This window comes from Hippocampus bargibanti, linkage group LG01 (genome assembly GCF_051943395.1).
Source record: "Hippocampus bargibanti isolate YZ-2025 linkage group LG01, ASM5194339v1, whole genome shotgun sequence".
Taxonomy (NCBI): domain Eukaryota; kingdom Metazoa; phylum Chordata; class Actinopteri; order Syngnathiformes; family Syngnathidae; genus Hippocampus; species Hippocampus bargibanti.
In genome coordinates, this window is record NC_142734.1 from 10,362,000 (window position 1) to 10,380,511 (window position 18,512).

The 18,512-nt window shown below is 41.7% G+C and overlaps 1 protein-coding gene and 1 long non-coding RNA gene across 7 annotated transcripts in view; one reads left to right on the plus strand and one right to left on the minus strand.

Moving 5' to 3' along the window:
• Positions 1 to 18,512, minus strand: part of scube3 (signal peptide, CUB domain, EGF-like 3) — a 105,820-nt gene that overhangs the window by 16,139 nt on the left and 71,169 nt on the right. For 3 of the 6 annotated variants that reach the window (XM_088995272.1, XM_088995280.1, XM_088995266.1), the window contains exons 5-9: positions 16,441 to 16,587; positions 13,738 to 13,855; positions 8,277 to 8,347; positions 1,400 to 1,516; positions 96 to 218 (exon numbers count right to left, since the gene is read on the minus strand). In XM_088995272.1, the coding sequence (XP_088851398.1) occupies positions 96 to 218; positions 1,400 to 1,516; positions 8,277 to 8,347; positions 13,738 to 13,855; positions 16,441 to 16,587 (576 nt within the window). The remainder of the gene's footprint in view (positions 1 to 95; positions 219 to 1,399; positions 1,517 to 8,276; positions 8,348 to 13,737; positions 13,856 to 16,440; positions 16,588 to 18,512) is intronic. The other 3 variants (XM_088995303.1, XM_088995295.1, XM_088995287.1) reach the window with 2 other exon arrangements.
• On the plus strand, positions 11,283 to 13,728 carry LOC148903045 (uncharacterized). The gene is made up of 3 exons (XR_016114828.1): positions 11,283 to 11,379; positions 12,633 to 12,719; positions 13,380 to 13,728. It is a non-coding gene; the product is annotated as an uncharacterized LOC148903045 (long non-coding RNA).

The following is an 18,512-nucleotide window of genomic DNA, read 5'->3' on the forward strand; positions in this document are numbered from 1 at the left end:
TGTCTTACGTAAATCCGCTTTAACTCCAAGCCGCGACACTTCCACATACGCATCCGCGCTCTGTACTGATATTTTAAAGTGTATACTGGACCCACCTTGACATGTTCTTTCGTTGGTCAACAGCTTGTAGCCTTTTTTGCAGCTGCACTCAAAGCTGCCCACTGTGTTCCGACACACGTGGTCACAACCCCCGTTATTAAGACGGCACTCATCAATGTCTGCAAGAAGGAAACCAGCAACAGGAGAGGTCACACATGATTACATGACAAAAGCTGAACCTCCAATTCTAAATATTTGTAGCTATCTGGGATGTATTAACTCATGTCCCACTAATGTCTCGTGTCCAAATGAAACAACATTTATTTTAAGGCCATTTCACATCGGTATTCACAATGTATTCCATTGATGTATTCATGCAGGTACATGGCATTCTTTACACATCCCAACTGATCTCCTGAAGCCAAAAATACCGCAACCTGTATGCATTGGACTTTAATGATGCAGCCCGACCTCCAAATCCTTACGAGGGATCGTCTTCTGATGAGTGAGCACTTTATATCATCAGTCAATCCCCAATCAATATGTCATGTGTACATCACCACCTGGTTGGTCATTCTGGCTTAGCACCGATTCGGGTCCATCTTGAATAATCCTTACAAATACGTTTGCATCATCTGCTAAAATGAAAGTTTCCTAAATGAAACAAATAATTTTGTCCTTGATCCATTCCGTTCTTCAGAAGTGGCCGACACGCAACGAGGCGCAGTCCTCCTGCGCCAGTGCTGCCTGTGTTTATTTTCCTGCTCTTCTTCTCTAACCAAACACCAGAAGATGGACTTTTATTATAATTGTTAGTGTGCTGTTGCAAGCTGCAGGAAGCAAAATGATTTTGTTTCACTGTCTTTCAGCAGAACATTTGTTTCCTCAGTATCCTGATATAATGCTTATTTTATTTTATTTGAGTTAATATAAATAAGGATGAAGAGGACTGAGTGTATGGAAAAAAAGTGTTTTGCCCTAGCACCAACTTCGGAAGGATATCATTGTCGGAAATATCTTGAATGTCTTGCATTTTTGAAATATGAAGATGGAGGATACTTTGGTTGAATAATGACAAACGATGTCACAAGCTACTTCATAAAACAATAAACAGTAGTTGTGACTAAAAAGGATTTGACCTGGAGAGTGGAGTGTGGCTTTCTGACTGTAAACGTAATTAATGTGTCCTTGCCACGTTTTTTTTATTACTGTGATTACTTGCCATGTTTTTTACATTACTGCGATGGACTCATCATGAAGTCACTTTGGTGAAATGCATGCTCAAATACTCGATGTGATAAAGGATTCACAAATGTAAAAGTGAGAGGCAGCTGCAGATTGAACATGTCTGATAGGTCACCTTTGCAGGTCTTGCGGTCCGGCTGCAGCGTGAAGCCGACAGGACAGCTGCAGCGGACTCCGGTCACCGAATCGTGACACGTGCTGTCACAGCCACCATTGTTCACTGCACACGTCTCTGCAGGCAAACAAACAACAGCCATCAAAATCAAGAATGCTGCACCGACCTACTTACATATCTGGAACTACTGTTCGATTGAAATAGTTTTTGTGTCATGGAAAAAAAACTGAAAAAAGAAAAGCATCAGAGAGATTTTATTTATATACAGAAATAGAAAAGAAGCAAGGGGAAGGAAAAGATATGTTGAATGATGACAGTTAAGCCATTCTGGTTAATAGTGATGATAATAATAGTGATCAATAAAGTCATGCAATTAGTTGTCAAGATAGGCCGACAGTGTTTCAGGGTTGGCGAATGTTTGGCCTCTGATTGCAATTTCTGTGAGTGCAATAAAACCTGTGTGCTTTGGGGATAAAATAGCAATTTCAGCTACCTGGCTGCTATGTGGCTGTGCTGATTTGGGGTACAAATTTAAGCTCGTCAAGAAAACATGTTGCGGTGACATGTGACAGGGACGAGTCAGAAACACATTTCAGGACTGAGCGGACTGAGAGGACTGAGTGTGTGGAACAAGATTTTCGATTCATAAAAATACTAGAAATAATACTTTGGAACGGGCGGGCCGGTAGACGAGTGGTTAGCAAACGGACTTCACAGTGCAGAGATCGTGAGTTCAAGATCCGGTCTGTCCTCCATGCGTGGAGTTTGCATGTTCTGTAGGTGTGAATGTGAGTGGAGATGCTTGTTAGTCTATGTGTGCCCTGTGATTGGCTGGCAACCATTTCAGGGTGCCCCCTGCCTAGTGCCCGAAGACGGCTGGGATAGGCTCCAGCAACCACCGCGACCCTGATGAGGATAAAGCGGTTTGGACAATCACTTTAAATTGATATAATTCGTCATCTACTCAGTTCTTTGTAGTGGGAGGGGTGGTGATGGCTGTAGGCTGGGAATGTAAAATCAAGCACACCATGATCAGTGGTAAAAACGGTCCACCGCTACGCCGCAGAATTGACACATCCAAGCAAAACAATTGCTTGGCGTGATGTCATTCTATGTTTAATCGCCGTCGCATAGACAACAGATCAAAACAGCGTCTGTTGTCGCTGAAGGCTGTACATGAGATGTTCACATATCAGGTACATGATGGATGAATAAGTTCGAACGCGATCATAACTCAATGAACGTCCCAAACACTCTTATGAAAATGTGGGTTGCCATGGGTTACTCAAGAACTGAGTCTGACATCAAGATAAGATCAAGAGAACTATCCGGTAATGCTGTGTTTCTTTCTTCGGCTGCTTTTAACAGTTGAAGGCACTTTAAAGACTTCATCCTTTCCATAATCTGTCGACAACATTTAGTTGAGCGTCACAGCTGACGGAACATCTTGGCTCTGATTGTATGTCGGCGAGACGGTTTGACACGATCGTGTGGAACTTGATAGAAGTGGGTAGAGTGGGCCTATGACTTGATCCACCAGGCTCCTCACCCCCGCCCACCCTAACCCTGGACCAAAGAGTTCAGTGCTGTGCTTTCACATAATTGCAATGTGCGAGCAGAGACAGTTGGCAGACAAGCCGACAAGACAGTGTCAGGAGATGCCTCTAAAACGCTTAGGCACACATCTCCACCGACTGTAATGATCACGTGCCAAGAGAGCAAAGGAGTATTTCTGACATTGTGGTTGAGTGATGATGGGCAAAGGGCACCCACTCGGGAATGTGTCGGAGTTTGTGAGTTTTGGATGCACACCAGGCGCATCACCAGGTTGGGACCTGCAATTAACACCGGGAAGACATTTCCCAAAATGGCGTTTTCGGCCTGAACCTGACACTGCAGTTTTGTTTTGTTTTTGTTTTTTTTGGGTGGGGGAATTAAAGCCACAGATTGCTATTTGATGGGCCTAATATCACACACATGATAAGGGTTGTCAAATAAACTCCATCTAACTTAATTCTTTTTTAATGGTCACCACATCCAAACTTTCATTTTGTAAAAAGGAATGTTGAAATTGGCTTTGTGGGAGTAAGAAAAACAATGCGCTTGCCAGGAAGCACAGCGCTTATCCGAAAAACAATAAGTCTCGAAGGTGACACTGATGGTTCGCCTGACTTTGATGCGGGCGGCGTGAGTTGACTTCCCACTCAGGGACGATGTGAATATGAGTGGGAGTAGTCCATTTTGACGTGCCCTGCGACCAGCTCATGGCGCAGCCTTTCTTCCAAAATCTGCCGGGATAAGCATACTGCGGCACTGTACAGAATAAGCCATGTAGAACACGGTTGGATGGATACATTTCTGAGCTTGTGCTACAAACCGCACAATAAGAAATCAAGAAATGCCCAACATTCGGCTGATGTTCCCCTGAGATGTAACACAAAAAGCAAACGCTAATTCCCGTGTGCTACATCTACACAGGAAATTAATGCGATAAAGCAGGATACTAAATCAGCCTATCCCTACTCATGTTTCTATTTTTGTGGACAGAAAGAGCAGAAACTAGGACACATTATCCAGAAATAAACTAGTGTGTTCAATAGCAAAAAGTCGTCATTCGTGTGCATTGACTGGTAACAACTTAAACAAGCGGTTGTCTGCAATTCCTACCTTGAGTGGTTTGCTCCTTGGAGAGCCTCCTCCCTCCGCCTCTTACTTGATATATTTAAAACATGATTTTCTTTGATCTGGCAACACTTTACCCACTCTGACTTTCATGAGGTCCCCAATGTTAATGTTTTTATTGACTTAAAACATGTCCTGCTAATTGGATTGAATTGCCCCTTTTTAACACTGTAAATATTTTCTTCTGCCTTTTCACCTTGTTTGCATCACATTTCAAATGGTGCCGCAACTTTCGTTCCATCGTTGTGCGGTCTCAGCCTTGTGAGTAGAGTGGGTTTCAACGTAGAGGATTATAAACCCCAATTCCAATCAATTTGGAATCTTGTGACAAACCTACTGTAAATAAAAAATAAAATGCGGTGATTTTAAAATATTTGTCAACAAACATTACATTGGAGACATTGTAAAATTATTAATATTCAAACAGATAGTGTTCTTTTTTGTTGGAAAACATTAACTTAGTTTGAATTTGCAAAATGTTCCAAATAATATGTTGTAACCCCATATATAACACCTCTCCTTTTAACAACACTCCGTATGTGTTTGAGGACATCAGGCGTTTACAGAACAACTTCATTTGTTCAACATTCGAGGGTCTACGTCATCATATTTTGTGGGCCATGCATTTTCAAACGATGACAGGACTGGACTACTGGCAGGCCAATCTAGGACTCCTCTACTACAAAGCCACGGTGTTCAGACACATGCAGAATGTGGCTTGCCATTGTCTTGTTAAAATAAGCAAGGAGTGTTTAAAGTCATTGCTTTGACGGCAGCAGACAGTGCCTTGAAAAAGTCTTGATGTTACACAGGCCATGAGCACTAACACAGCCCAATGCCATGACAGATGTTGCCTTTTGAACTGTACGCTGATAACAGTCTGAATCATCTTTTTCCACTTTGGCCTGGAGGACACGACACTCGTGATTTCCAAAAACAATTGGAAATGTGGACTCATTAGACCACAGAATACTTTTTGATTTAGTATCAGTGCATCTGAGATGAACTTGAGCACAGAGAAGCCAGCGACATTTCTGGTTGTTAATGCAGTGTTGCCAGAGGCACCAAAGGACATGGGCAGTCAGGATTGGTTTTTGGCATTGTTTATACGTACAGATATTTCTATTGATTCTCAATATTTTTGGATGATTTTGATACTATTTAATGCAATCCCTACCTTTCGTTGAATAATATATTGGGAAATGTTGTTCTTCAACTGATAAACAATTAGCTACACAACTATTCACAAAGTGGTGGACCTCACCCCATTCTTGCTTGTGAAGAAGTGAGCCTTTTGGGTTATAATCATTTTATAACCATTCATGACACTCACCTGTTCCCAATTAACCTGGTGACCCGTGGAATGTTCCAAACACATATTTTTTGAGCATTCCTCAACTTTCCCAGGCGTTTGTTTCCCCGTCCCAGCATTTTGGAACGTGCTGCAGGCATCAAACTCAAAATGAGAGAGTATTTGCAAAAACAGTCACATTCATCAGCATGAATACGTATATATTGTCTTTGTAGAGTATTTAATTAACAAACAGAGGTCAAAGGTGATTGACTGACTGAGTGTAACCAGAATTGCACCCGCAGAATTTCTAAATCACCACATAATTAATTTAGCACATTTCAGGAGGAGTATATACAAATGGGAAAATTTAGCACATGCAGTGTGATTAATCAAACGTGAGACCAATTGCACCGACTCATTTAGTGCTTGTGGAACTTGGATGCATACTTTGTTACAAAGCAGCACCATTGGAACAAAGACAAATAAGAGTGATTGGTAAGAACCATTTGGAAATGCCAAGAAAAATGATCACGTGTCTTCATGAATTCAATTTTGCTGCTTCTGAATAATCTAAGTGCTGATTTGGAGCCACTCCCACGGAGGAGTCACGCCATATCATCAATGACTGCATTTGCGTCTGGCTCATTTCAGCACATTGGAATAAGTGAAACTGGCTTCTTCCAGAGAAAGTTTCCAGTTGTTGTTTTCAATGTCATTTTATGAATGAGCAAATATATCCAATTGGCTGGCATACAGGATGAGAGCACTCAAAGAAATTATGAATTTAACTCATTCCCTATCACTCACGGATGTATTCGCGAATTGAAAATATGACGAAGAGCGCCATTTGTTCGGGTTTTGTTTTTTTCTTTTTTGGGTGCCGATACAGGGCTGGCCATGGCCTCTGGCAATATTTTTTTCTCTTCCGCAAGGAGGCAGCATTATATTAGCTTCAGCTGTTGTTAAAGCGCTATACAAACCAATATGTATGTATTGGATTGTATTTTGGAGAGCCGCCTTCATTTCAAGCTCATATAACTCCAGACCCATATAATTTAGGAATTAACTCTTTTTCTTACGCTGCATTGAATATTTTTGTGTTCTTAGAACTCGATATTCTGTGGGTCCTGGAATTCGACTGACAATGACAAAAACCCTGTCAAACATTTTTGCACGTCTGGCAGTGTATGAGTTCATGAGGTTGCTGGCAACCCCAAAATCAATTTCTCTTCTGCAACTCGGTAATACATTTGCTTGCTGCTTGCAATGACACCTCATCCATAATTTCATTTTGCGCTTGCGGTCCTCTCCCAAATTTCCCAAGGTGAAAACCATGAAAGCTACTAAAAGTGCATGGCCTTCCTTAAAATATGGCCGTCTCCACCAATTTGACATCAGTTATGCGCACTTAACTCAGGAAAAATAACTGATGGCAACAACGCATAGTATCTTAAACCTGTGTATCTCAGAGGAATCTTCAAATAAAGTACTTCAATTAGTTTTAGGGAAAACTCAGAAACTCAAAACGGGCATTGTGCTGTTTTGTAAATGGATCGTTCATCCACAAAGTACAAATAGTTTTCGAGGTTTAAGCCACACAGCCAGAACTAAACACACTTTAGTCTAAGTCCCCTCTCTCGGCTGCAAAGTCACATGGTGTCACTGTGGTCTAATTTTTTATTTTTTTTTGGTTGGCATTTCTGAACATGGAAACAATGCACAGCCATTGAATGCCTTCATCAACATGACTATTCCTCTGGTAGTCAGACAGTGGGACCGTTGTGAACGGAAAAAATGTATAGTTTTTGAAAGCCATTATGAGCAAAACTGCAGAAGCAAACAACCAAGTAAAAGAAGTCAAAATCAGTTGTGTTTTTTTGTGACTTTCCTCATTACAAGGCATGAGAGGAAGTAATGGTGCTCAGTGTTCGATAAGGTAATAAGTTTACACCCTTTTTCCTTCAAATTACAACATCGAGATAGAATGTAAAACCACTTTCACAAGCTAAAAGGAAGTAAATCAGAAGGGAAAATGTGTTGGATTGATATTGGCTGCATGCTGGCTAAATGGTCGATTTTCAACATGTTTTTGAGACGGTACATCTACAAGTCAGTGATTTGCACGTTGGTGACAAACGTGGCTTTTAGTCAGAAAATTGGAGGGGGGGGGGTGATTATTAACGTGAGGCTATGCTCAAATTGCTTAAGGGCTTAAAAACCATGTACTGTACCTTTAAGTGAGATTACTTCCAAAATGACCTGCAGTATAAAACGTCCCATAAAGGACTAATGATTATCAAAATACGTATAGAGCATACTACAATTTAGTGCCCATTGTTTAGCTTTGTAAATCATAACTGGTCTATTAAATCCAACATTGCTACACCGCACATTTTGCATTTTGTATTAATTCCCAATTTAAAAAATGCTTCTTTGTTTCAGTGCCACTCATTGAATCACGATTAGCTTCTTCACTATGCTAAGCGGCTATGCTGATGATATTCAGGGAACACTTACCACTAAGGGTTTGATATAGTGCAAGCTACATTTCACTCACATCACTTCGATCCAAACAAAGCAACATCTTTCATCGCAGTTAAAGTGATTGGGTTGTTTGTGCTTGGAAAGATTACCCTCCGTGTGCGAGTATCTCTTCAGTAGAAAGTTTCTGCTGCTTATTGAAAGAACTGTATTTGCAGCTGTGTTTTGAAAAAAGGTGCAGTTTGTTGTTATTGAGAGGGCATTCAGAGAAGAAAGAGGAAGACATAAGAGGTCAAGGGTCGTAAGGATGATGCACCCTGTGGGTGGGTAAGGGCCTGATAGGTGTCTGCGAGGTTAGCTTCCTATCCTCCCCACACCCGCGTACCCCCACAGAGAGGAGGCAGAGGAACACATATTTACCATTAGGGAACAGCTGGGGGGCTGCCTGGGACTGGACACTCCTCTCCCCTGCATGCACACGCACACCCACGCCCACACACACATTGCAAAAACACCACTTTAGTCCTGCGTTACACTTGAACCTTGCAGCATTCCTGTTTGTCATAAATCATCTGAGCTTCACAGCACATATGAAGTAGTAATGGCGTGAGGAGGATTATGTCTTCTGAGCTGTCTCATAATACAAAAGGGGAACATAACATTAGGCATTTTGAAAATGGACACTCAAATAGGCAGCAACAGCATGACAAAACTATGACTGTATTTCAAACCTGAAGCGTCAACAGGTTCTTGTCCAAATCGAAACAAAAATGAAGGTGACATCTCAAGGCAAAAAGTGTTATCGCACAGCATGCATGTCATGCAAATAATATGCTCCATACACTGCGGTAATAGTGGAGTTGTGATTTGTGTGCAAGTTGAGCTTTTTGCTATAAAGCGTGAGTATTGTGAGCGTGGTCAGACAGTGAGGAACGGTTAGTGCTGCAAGCTGAAAGACGTGTCACGACTTGTGGTTTGTACTTCCTATATTGTCAGATCTTTTTTTTTTAATAATACAGTGTGAATTTACTCAACAATATCAAATATATCTCAGTTGACAAACTCCAGGAATAACGTGCTTTTAATCAATAGAATTATATAAATAAAATGGAGATATAGGGTCGAGAGAAGAATTTGGAATTGCAGATCGCCGCATAGCTACAGATTCACATGACTTTATTTAGAAGTTTTATTTTGTTTTGTAATTTGGAGGTGAGACGACTGCGGCATTTCGTGGAAAATGCATATTCGAGGTTTTTATGAAGAAGATTTGGGGTTTTCAATACAAATGAAATCGGAACATCTGCGGCATGGTGATTGATTCGAGGTGCTGGCCCTCCTGTGTGGAGTTTGCATGTTTTTTTCCCGTATCTGTGTCAGTTTTCTCCAGTTTAACCTCACAAGGGTCGTGGGTGGTGCTGGAGCCTATCTGAGCAGTCTTTGGGCATGAGGCGGGGGACACCTAGTCATAGCATCAAAAAGCAGTGCGTTGACTTTGGGATTTATCCGAAGCAGTGGATGCCTTATTTATGTAGCACAAACATCGGTCTTTTGCAGACATTGGCAACTCACAGCCTGCAGGTCGTAACTGGTCAGCAGTTAATTATGTCTGACTAATTTTTGAAAAAAAATAAAAATAAAAAATAACACATTATGACTGTGCTCGAATGGCTGGTGATTAAAACTGGGATTCAAGTTGCCATGGAAAAGCGATTGTGAATAGTAATGTTTGTAATCTGTTGAGCTCAGACTTGAATGTAAGGGGAAGGGGGTCTCAGTACACTATTTTATGACATAGATATGGAGGGTCATTCGTATGTGTAGTTTGAAGTGCTTCAAGATGGTGGCTGATAATAGTTAACCAGTTAATGAGAACCCCGCCAAAAATCCCAAATAGTAGGGTCGACAAAGCCCTCTCCAAAGCCCAAATCATCGTGCATGAACAGCTCTGTCGATAGGCTGTTGCCAGCCTCTCACTCAGTCTGTCACGCACACTAACAAGGGAATTTGGATGAGGGGATAAACTTCTCTCATCGAGCCAGCTAGGTTGTAGCAACTGGTTGGTGAATCAAGGGCCCACCACCAAAAGGTATTAAAAAACAAACAAAAAAAGGCCGGATTACACCTTTGGTCACAGCCTGGTGAGGGATTATGAACTAAAAATAAAGGCTCAGTCCAAATTAAAGGTGACAGTCAAAATGTACAGGTTGAAACTATAGTTTATCAAATATGTGAATGTGTGGCCTTGTAAAGCACTGAGCAACGCGCGATGAATGAGTAGATGCAGCACAATATACAGTAAATGCACTCCATTTACCATTTAAGTGGATTTTTCATTTGTTAAACAATGATGTGTTTTTTTTTTTTGTTTTTTTTTTGGGGGGGGGGGGGGTCGGACGTGCCATGATGAAACCATTCAAGTCATCTGAAATCTTAATTGATTGAAATTTAGTGGGCTTGTTATTTAACACACTTCTGCATGCAGTGTCTGATTTACAAATTTAATTTTCAGTTTACAGAGAATTTATTTCAGACATATATAGATAAGAAAGAAAGAAATCACGACTACATCGCATGCACATCCACCCAATCTGCTTTCCCCCATCCCGTCACCATTTCGACATGCAACATCCAGAAACAAGTATCAGCAGCCAGGGGGAAAGAGCACATGAATTTAAGACCACCTGATATGAAAGCTAAATGTGTTTATCTTATGGGCAATATTCGTACGTCTACAAGCACGTGATACAAAGATGTATGTAAGATGCATTCTTGATATACGATGTATGTTTGTGATGATCTTTGTGTAACTTTTAATGGAAGTGTGTGCCTGTGTATGTGTATGTGTATGTGTATGTGTGTGTGTGTGTGTGTGTGTGTGTGTGTGTGTGTGTGTGTGTGTGTGTGTGTGTGTGTGTGTGTGTGTGTGTGTGTGTGCGTGCGTATGCGTATGCGTGTGCGTGTGTGTGTGCGTGTGTGTGTGTGCATTGCAATGTGTGGCCAACTCTTTCGATGACTGAACTCCTGAGCATGTCTGCATCTGCCTGCTATTTGTGAATGTTTATGATTTGCCAACAGCGTGAACATTTCCACATGATGGCCACTCCTTTCTGACATCTGAACCAGCATGCTACACAGACGTTTTATGCAAAAATAAACCTGGCTTTGACGGTTGAAATCAAACATCTGATTGTGGAGTTCGAATGAGCGACTGAGTAAATATTTCTTAACGTGCCTTGTGTGTGCATGTGTTTGCGTGTGTGTGTGTGTGTGTGTGTGTGTGTGTGTGTGTGTGTGTGTGTGTGTGTGTGTGTGTGTGTGGGTGTGGGTGTGCGCGTGTGTCCGCGCGTGCATACGTGTGTAGGCAAGAAAAGTGCACGTCTTCCACACTCAGCTGACTTTAAAGCCAAACACATAATGACTCCAAAAGAGTTGAGACATAATGGGATCAAGCACACTTCTAAACTGAGCAGGATTTACAAAACGGATGTCGAGACACTACAAAAGGCACTGCAGCGAGGAGGTATAAAAGACACGAGAAATTATGTATCACGGGTATCTTTGGAACACAGCAAATGCTCACCAGATTACTGATGAGGTCATATATTTTAAATCCAAGGTATTTCTTCAAATTTGGTCAGATTTTCAAAGTAAAAAAAAAAATCATGGGTCAATAATGGGTCTTTACAATATGAGCCAAAACTTTAGTAATGTTTGCTTCATAAAAGATGGGCTGAAATTCTCATTCCCAGCACTATATTGAATGGTTTGGATATTCTTTTTTCAATGGCTTTTTGCCCTCTCACTTGGTCGGAAAATGTCGTAGAAGACAGCAACTCAGTAAGCTGTTTCTTCTGAATTGAAGGTTTTCGTGTGTGCAAAAACTATTGACCAAATCTCGCACACCCCACAGGAGTTTGATAACGTACATCCGCCTCACAGGGTGAGTGGCAGGAATTATGGAACTGGTAAACTGCCAGATAACTTTTTGAAATACAGTGAACATGACTTGTAAGCTAGAGTGTTCCACAAAAGCCACATTCATCAAATAAAATGCACACATACTGTATCAACCATGTCTGACGTCATAGCAGACACTCATAACAATAACACAACATTAAGCTTGATTTAGATTACTGAGTAAGTGTGAGTAAATTTCTTTGAATTCAGTTTTAATGCCGCGTTTATTTGTTCCTAACTTGCTGGCTCTTTGTAAATCATCAATGTTTTTGTATGTAGACTGAGAAGGGTGCAATGACTTGATGAAAGAGAATTACATTATTCTCAGTGTGATATGTGTGAGGATTACTGCTCTGATGTGTTTGTCAATAAAAACAAGCAAATGGAAACTTTGTAGTCATTCAAATATTTTTTAAATTTAGTTTACGAATAAAAAGCAGACTTTTTCCGGATTTACACTGTAACTGTGACCACGTGAATGAATTGCTAATGAACGCAGCGTGGGATGAATAGGCAAATGTTTGTCCAAGTTGAAATCAAATAGCTAGGAATATTTTTGGGAAAATCTACCAAGTTTCTACTGTATTGTAAAGAAAATGATGATTCACTGCATATGCCGAAGCTTTGTGGTTACTTCACAGTGGAAACACAGTAGTGGCAGAGGCGTTCTCATCACTTAGTAGTTCATCAGCGCTTCATTCGGCAGCGTGTCTGCTTGCCTAGGGTTTCATTAACTAATGGAGTGTCGAGGAAAAGCAGAATCTGATTTCGAAATGGAATCTCAAGCTTTCAACCAACTGTTTCCTTCTTCAACAGTACACATGCTTTACTTTGGCCCGGCTGAGATGCACAGTTCGGTTGCGGTCAACTTGTGACATTCCAGTGGCCTCGCAATAATGAAAGGTTGGTTGACCAGACCTTGACACAGGTCTGGCTTGTATGTAATTTGCGCCGGTAAAGAAGAACGGCTTCTCACCAAACTAAACTCTCAACTTTAAAAACTTCCAAAAGCAATCAATCTTCCCAAAAGCATCTTCGGGAAGCATGGTATCACATTCTGGCAATGTACTCGTCCGTCTGACAAAGAAACAATGGCCAACCCAACATAAACACAGTTAATAAGCATTGTGTGGCGGTAACTACTGTAAGTAAGCCTTCCAATGGCATTCACCAGCCTTGGATAAACATCTCAAAGCAGTCTTGAGCAATGAAACATCTCAAAATGACTTACACTGACTGTCTTGCCAAAGCATTTAACTTATCATCATCTAACTGAACGCCGGCGCAAATCCTGCGAGGCCAAACGTAAAACCCACACAGAGGCCCTATGCTCTGACTGCTCTGCGCCCGCCAGAAGGTCCCATCTGACAAAAATTTGCCCTTCAGTCCACTTCAATATGTTCTGGGAGCTCAAGGATTTTTACTCTGTGTAATTCAACTGAGGGAAACTGATAAATGCCAATGGAAGGTTAGGTCAGGTGTGTGAGGTAATCCCCAATGTGCAGCAGCGGAGGAATTGACCAGGAACTAATAGAGGGTGTGTGTCTGTCTGCATGGCTGCAGAAATGGAGAGGCACCTCGCGAGCTGTTGCACAAAGTCCAGCCAAGAGAAGGAAGATGGAGGAGGAGGAGGAGGAAGAGAAGCAGAAGCAGATGCAGGAAGTGAGAGGTTATTGGAGCAGCAGCAAAGGGAAAGCACAGTCGGTGGTCACCTTTTCCCTTGTATGTCACACATCAAGAGAAAAAGCTCACAGCTACTGGAACAAGGCTTGCATTTCCAGTTGCATCATCACAATAAACTCAAATCACAAACACAAATTGAATTGAGGACATTGGACACTGACTTAATAATTTAGGGTTGTACCTTTTGCTCTTGAAAGGCATTTTTTCCATGCAAGAGGTAAGAGGGCATAAAGACTCACCAACACAAGTCTTCCCATCTGTGTGCAGAACAAACTTCATGTGACAGGAACACTTGGGGCCGTGGTCTGTTTCCTCACAGATGTGCTGGCAGCCACCATTCCCATAGTTACATGTCACTAGCAAAGAGCACACATTAAAACAGGATTACATGGACTTTTATGCATAAGGAGATCTGTGTTTTTTTCTCTGAGAAGAGACAAATAAATTAAGGGATTCTTAAATCTAGAATTTGTAACTGGTCTGCACAAGCTCGGATTAGGCTCCATATTGATTTGGAAAATAATCTGCCATAAGAATCACTCAACATTCAGCTATCGTCAAAAGCTTTGGCTCGCTCAAGACGACGTTTAGTTGTAAAATGTTCAGTCAAAACACAATTGTGGCATGGGAATTGCACAATGAAATTATTTGCTAGTCTCCTTCAACTTATCCAATAAACATATAAATGATGAATAAGAGAGCTATTCAAAAGGATAGAATACTGAAGGAGAGCAAGGGTTGGGGCCAGGCAATGTACTTAAGTGCATTTTTTTTCTACTTCAAGATGGAGCCACGAGAGTGGCTGCCTTTCCAACAGCTGCTTTATTTTGTTTTTCTACTTCTTACTTTCCTTTCCTCTTCCTTTCATAACTTTGCTGCTGTGAAATGTAAATTTCTCCACTGTGAGACAAATAAAGGTACATCCAATCCAATCCATAAGTGAAACTTTTTTAAAGGAGAGTCTGTTCCAGTTAGGCAGTCATAATCATCGTCAATATGTCTACTAAAATATTGCAAGTGAGAGGTATTGCACAACGTAAATGTGCGCGCAAGCAGGGACACCGAAAGAAAATGACTTGCACAATGCTGTTGACAGCTTGTGATGGTGTGGGAAGATGTTTTTTCTTTACTCTCGCCTCGTGCAGATTAAAGAAGTTTGAAGAGTGCAGGTCGGGGAGGCGTGCTGTGTCAAATGATGTTCTGTGTGTTCTTTATGGCATGGCTGTCATACATATATATGGAGTAGTGGTGTGAGGCTGCGCCACAGATGTGTTGTCCATTTTTAATAAGAGTCTTCCTTCCCCGTGTGGCATATCTCCCCCACCAAACTACGATTGAGGTCTCCGCTGTACATCTGGAGATGTTGCTGAACAGTTTATGCGGATTTGGGAAATCTGGGTCTCGATCGCTCCTCAGCCAGCCTGCTTGAGACGTCTGACTGCTTTCTTGAAGTGTGTCTTTACTACTTTCTCAAAGCAATTCAACGCTACTGAGGTGAGTCAATGGGCGGTTGCCATTTAGACAGTTGACAAGGTTTTTAGTGGGGAGGGGGACTATGGTGCTGATTTTGAAACAGGTGGGAAACGCATCAGTGAATGATGGGCGGGTTGAAGAGGCCTGTAAACGCCTTCACCAACTCTGAAGAGCTCAAGCTCGGCCAAGGATGGGAACAGTCACTCTTCAGCACTTCACACGCCTGTGAGAGAAAGGGAGCTTTGTCTCTGTCGCTACAACCATGCCACATTGGCCTGCAGTGACTGAAGAAACTGCCAGACATGATGGTGCTCCTCCTCTGTTGGAAGTTTGTGATGTGATGGAGGCCTTGTGAGATGCGGTGTAGTCGTCTTGCCGCAGTTTCAGTCTGTACTGTCTTTCGGCTTGTCTTTTGGATCTGTGGAGGCGGATTTGGGCTTTTTCTTCTGTATCATGAGATTCAGAGTATGAACATTGTCAGAACATCTGTCTGGTAGCTATAAACTTGGTGTTGGAGGTTGGATCTTCAATTATCTGGAATGTTCCACACTATTCACCTTAGAGGGGCACGAGTTTTAATGTTTTGGTAGTTTGTTGCGGAGTGTGCTCTATCATCCAAACGGTCACTTGTCAATTGAAAAGTCAGACTAATATTGATCAAATGTGACTGATTATTCAAGAAAAGATAAATTTTCATTACAACAATTAGTAAAAATTGTGTAGGTAGAATCTCATCACAATAAGCACTCATAGTTAAGTTTGCCCCATTTTCTTAACACTTCACACATCAGCGTGGTTTCCCTTGAAACAAAGGAAAGGTCGGCATTTGTTGTTCTACGCATGGGTACACATTGACGACTTTGCAATGTTTTTAAGTCCACATTTTTGCTGCGGCTGCTGAAGGAAGCCTCCGCTTTGGCACTTTTAACACACCTGTGATGACAGAGTGAAAAAAAGCAATAGGGAGCTCCGGCTTCCACCGCCATCCTGTCTACACTCGACCATCTCGGCCCCTTTTGCCCTTTTCCTGGGCTGTCACAAAAAAACTATAGAATAACACTTCTCCAATCCTTGTCCAAACACAGACAAATCCCCCATCAACCGTGGCCCCGGCGCTGACAGGATGATCTTGGTTGCACAGCAACAGGAAGTGTGTGCTGTCTGTCAGAGCGGTCCCCTTCGCATAACCTCCACACTTGCCCTGGTTGAGTAAATGATCATTCCCTATTTGACAAACATGCTTTTCTTGATGAGGACCGTTTAGGAGATTAGTTCCTGTCGGGTAATGTAATGTCAATGTCTAACTTTTTGAATCTGTCCTGAAGGTGTTGGTGGAATGAGTGCAATTATCCATCATCAGCAGATTTCCAAGCTTCTCTCACCTTCTCCTGAAGAGCCTATAAATTCATTGCCATTTTTTTTCATGCGTGTATGCGTGTGCATGTGTGAACTTTGAGTTTGTCCTTACGTTTGCAGTCCTTCATGTTACGTGTAAGCTGGAATCCAGGTCGACATTCGCAAGAGATGCCGCCCTTCTGTGTTTCCCTGCAGATGTGCGCACAGCCATGATTCTTGTCCATACAGGTGGGACCATCCTTTGTTCCTTCCGGTCGCACTGTAAAGCAAAAACAGTTTTACTCATTGCACATCACAGAGATTTCACTTCACGCTGCTTTGCGTGGTGGGGTAAAAATGTTCACCTCGCTGTCACATGCCCTAAAATCACATCTATGCCGACTGTTGGCGACTGACATGCGCAGCAGCCCTTCATAAAGCTCTGAGTACTTGTTGGAACATGCTCACTTGTTTCTAACTATATGTAGGAGTCTGCCGACGGAATAGGGCGAGAACTCCCAACGGGAGCCGATCCTGTACACTTGTAATTTTAATTGAGGTAATCACCGTCAAGGAAGCAAAGGAGGCACAAAACTGTGGAAACACAGATCAAAATAGACCAAATAAGGATACCAAGGTATCTATCTTTTAAAATGTCTCCAGGTATTTAAGTGTTTGAGTGAGGTGTGGAAACGTGACACTTAGCCTACATGGCATAAATTAGGCAGAATATCTTTGAGATGAAATGTCGTGTAGTGTATTGTCAACGTGATGGAAGAAATAAGGAAAAGAGGAGCCCCCGACATGATCTCTTCCACTTGGCACAAGCCGGTTGTATACCATGAGTCCTTGGCTGGAGAAGACTGATATTTGATGTATTTGTTGTGAAACCCCAGTGCCATACAAAGTGCCATACCCCAGCTCCCCGGCTCATTAAAAACCAAACAATTGTTGTCTCCTGCTCTTCCTCGCGTGGTGCGCAAGGGAGACGGTGAGCACCAAGACATCTCCATTAACGTCTCATTAAATCTGCTGCCGCTCCGAAGGGCATTTGGGGGGCTGACTTCCATAATAAACCAGCATTTTTCTCTAATTCTAATGATTTGCATGTGTTGCTTTGGAACTTTTTAAAGCTTGTATAACCTTGTGCATTCTTACTCTTGAGACTTGCGTGTGCTTGTCGTACAGTTCCTGACTCAGGGGCTACAACGGGGAAACAATCTCAGCATGCCGGAAACAGGCCTAATTGCATATTTATAGACTTTAACTCCAGCTAGCATAACCAGTGTTGACTCTGCTCTTCTCTTTCTATGCAACTCAACTCAGTCCGATTGAGATTCTTTTGAGTGAAATGCTTCGCTGCACATTTTCAAAAGGTTTCATAGGAAAGGAGGTTGGGCTTACCTTGGGCTGTCTTAGTTTTTGATACTGGTTTCAGCTTTGTTTGTGCAGCGTGTAGTGAGATATGCAGCTGTCTGTTGATTGATCGTTTAAAAAAATAAGTCACTTCCATATTGATAATGGAAGCAGTGCCAAAGTGGGACTTATTTTCAACTCTGAAGCTTCGAGGGTTCGACCGGACCAACTTAAATTCTCCGTTTGTTTTAATGAAGATGCAAAATATTGCCCTTTTTAGTGTATCAAAAAGAAACATTACAACTTGATGTGCTGACAAAATCAGCATCAGTGTGTCTTTAACATGTTTGAGAACCCATCTTGAAACCCACCCATTCAAAATTGCATTTTCTGTGTAGCTCTATCTCTTGTTTCTATTTATAATTGTATTTTTCTTTATTGTATTCTATTTGTAATTGTGTTTTATTTATTATCGTATCTATGCTTGTCTGTGACTGTAAAGTGTCCTTGAGAGCTTTGAAAGGTGCTTAAAATGAAATGTATTATTATTCTAACAAAGAGTTCAAGCAGAAAAAATGAGAAAGAGCCCAACAGGAAAGTGCGTATCACATCAAATAAGACGCTTTGCATGTAACAAGGCAGAATTGTCAAGTGCTGTTCACGCAGCAACATTTGAGGAGGTTCCACAGACTTTCCTGTTCCTTTTGTAGATGTATTATGACAGAATTCCATTTGTTTATTTTTGAGGAAAATGGGAAAATTCCATAGGTTGAGCACATTTTAACCATGCTCATCCGATACACAAATTCCAATTAAGTGAATCTAAAGGGTCCTTTTTTCCCCAGTGTG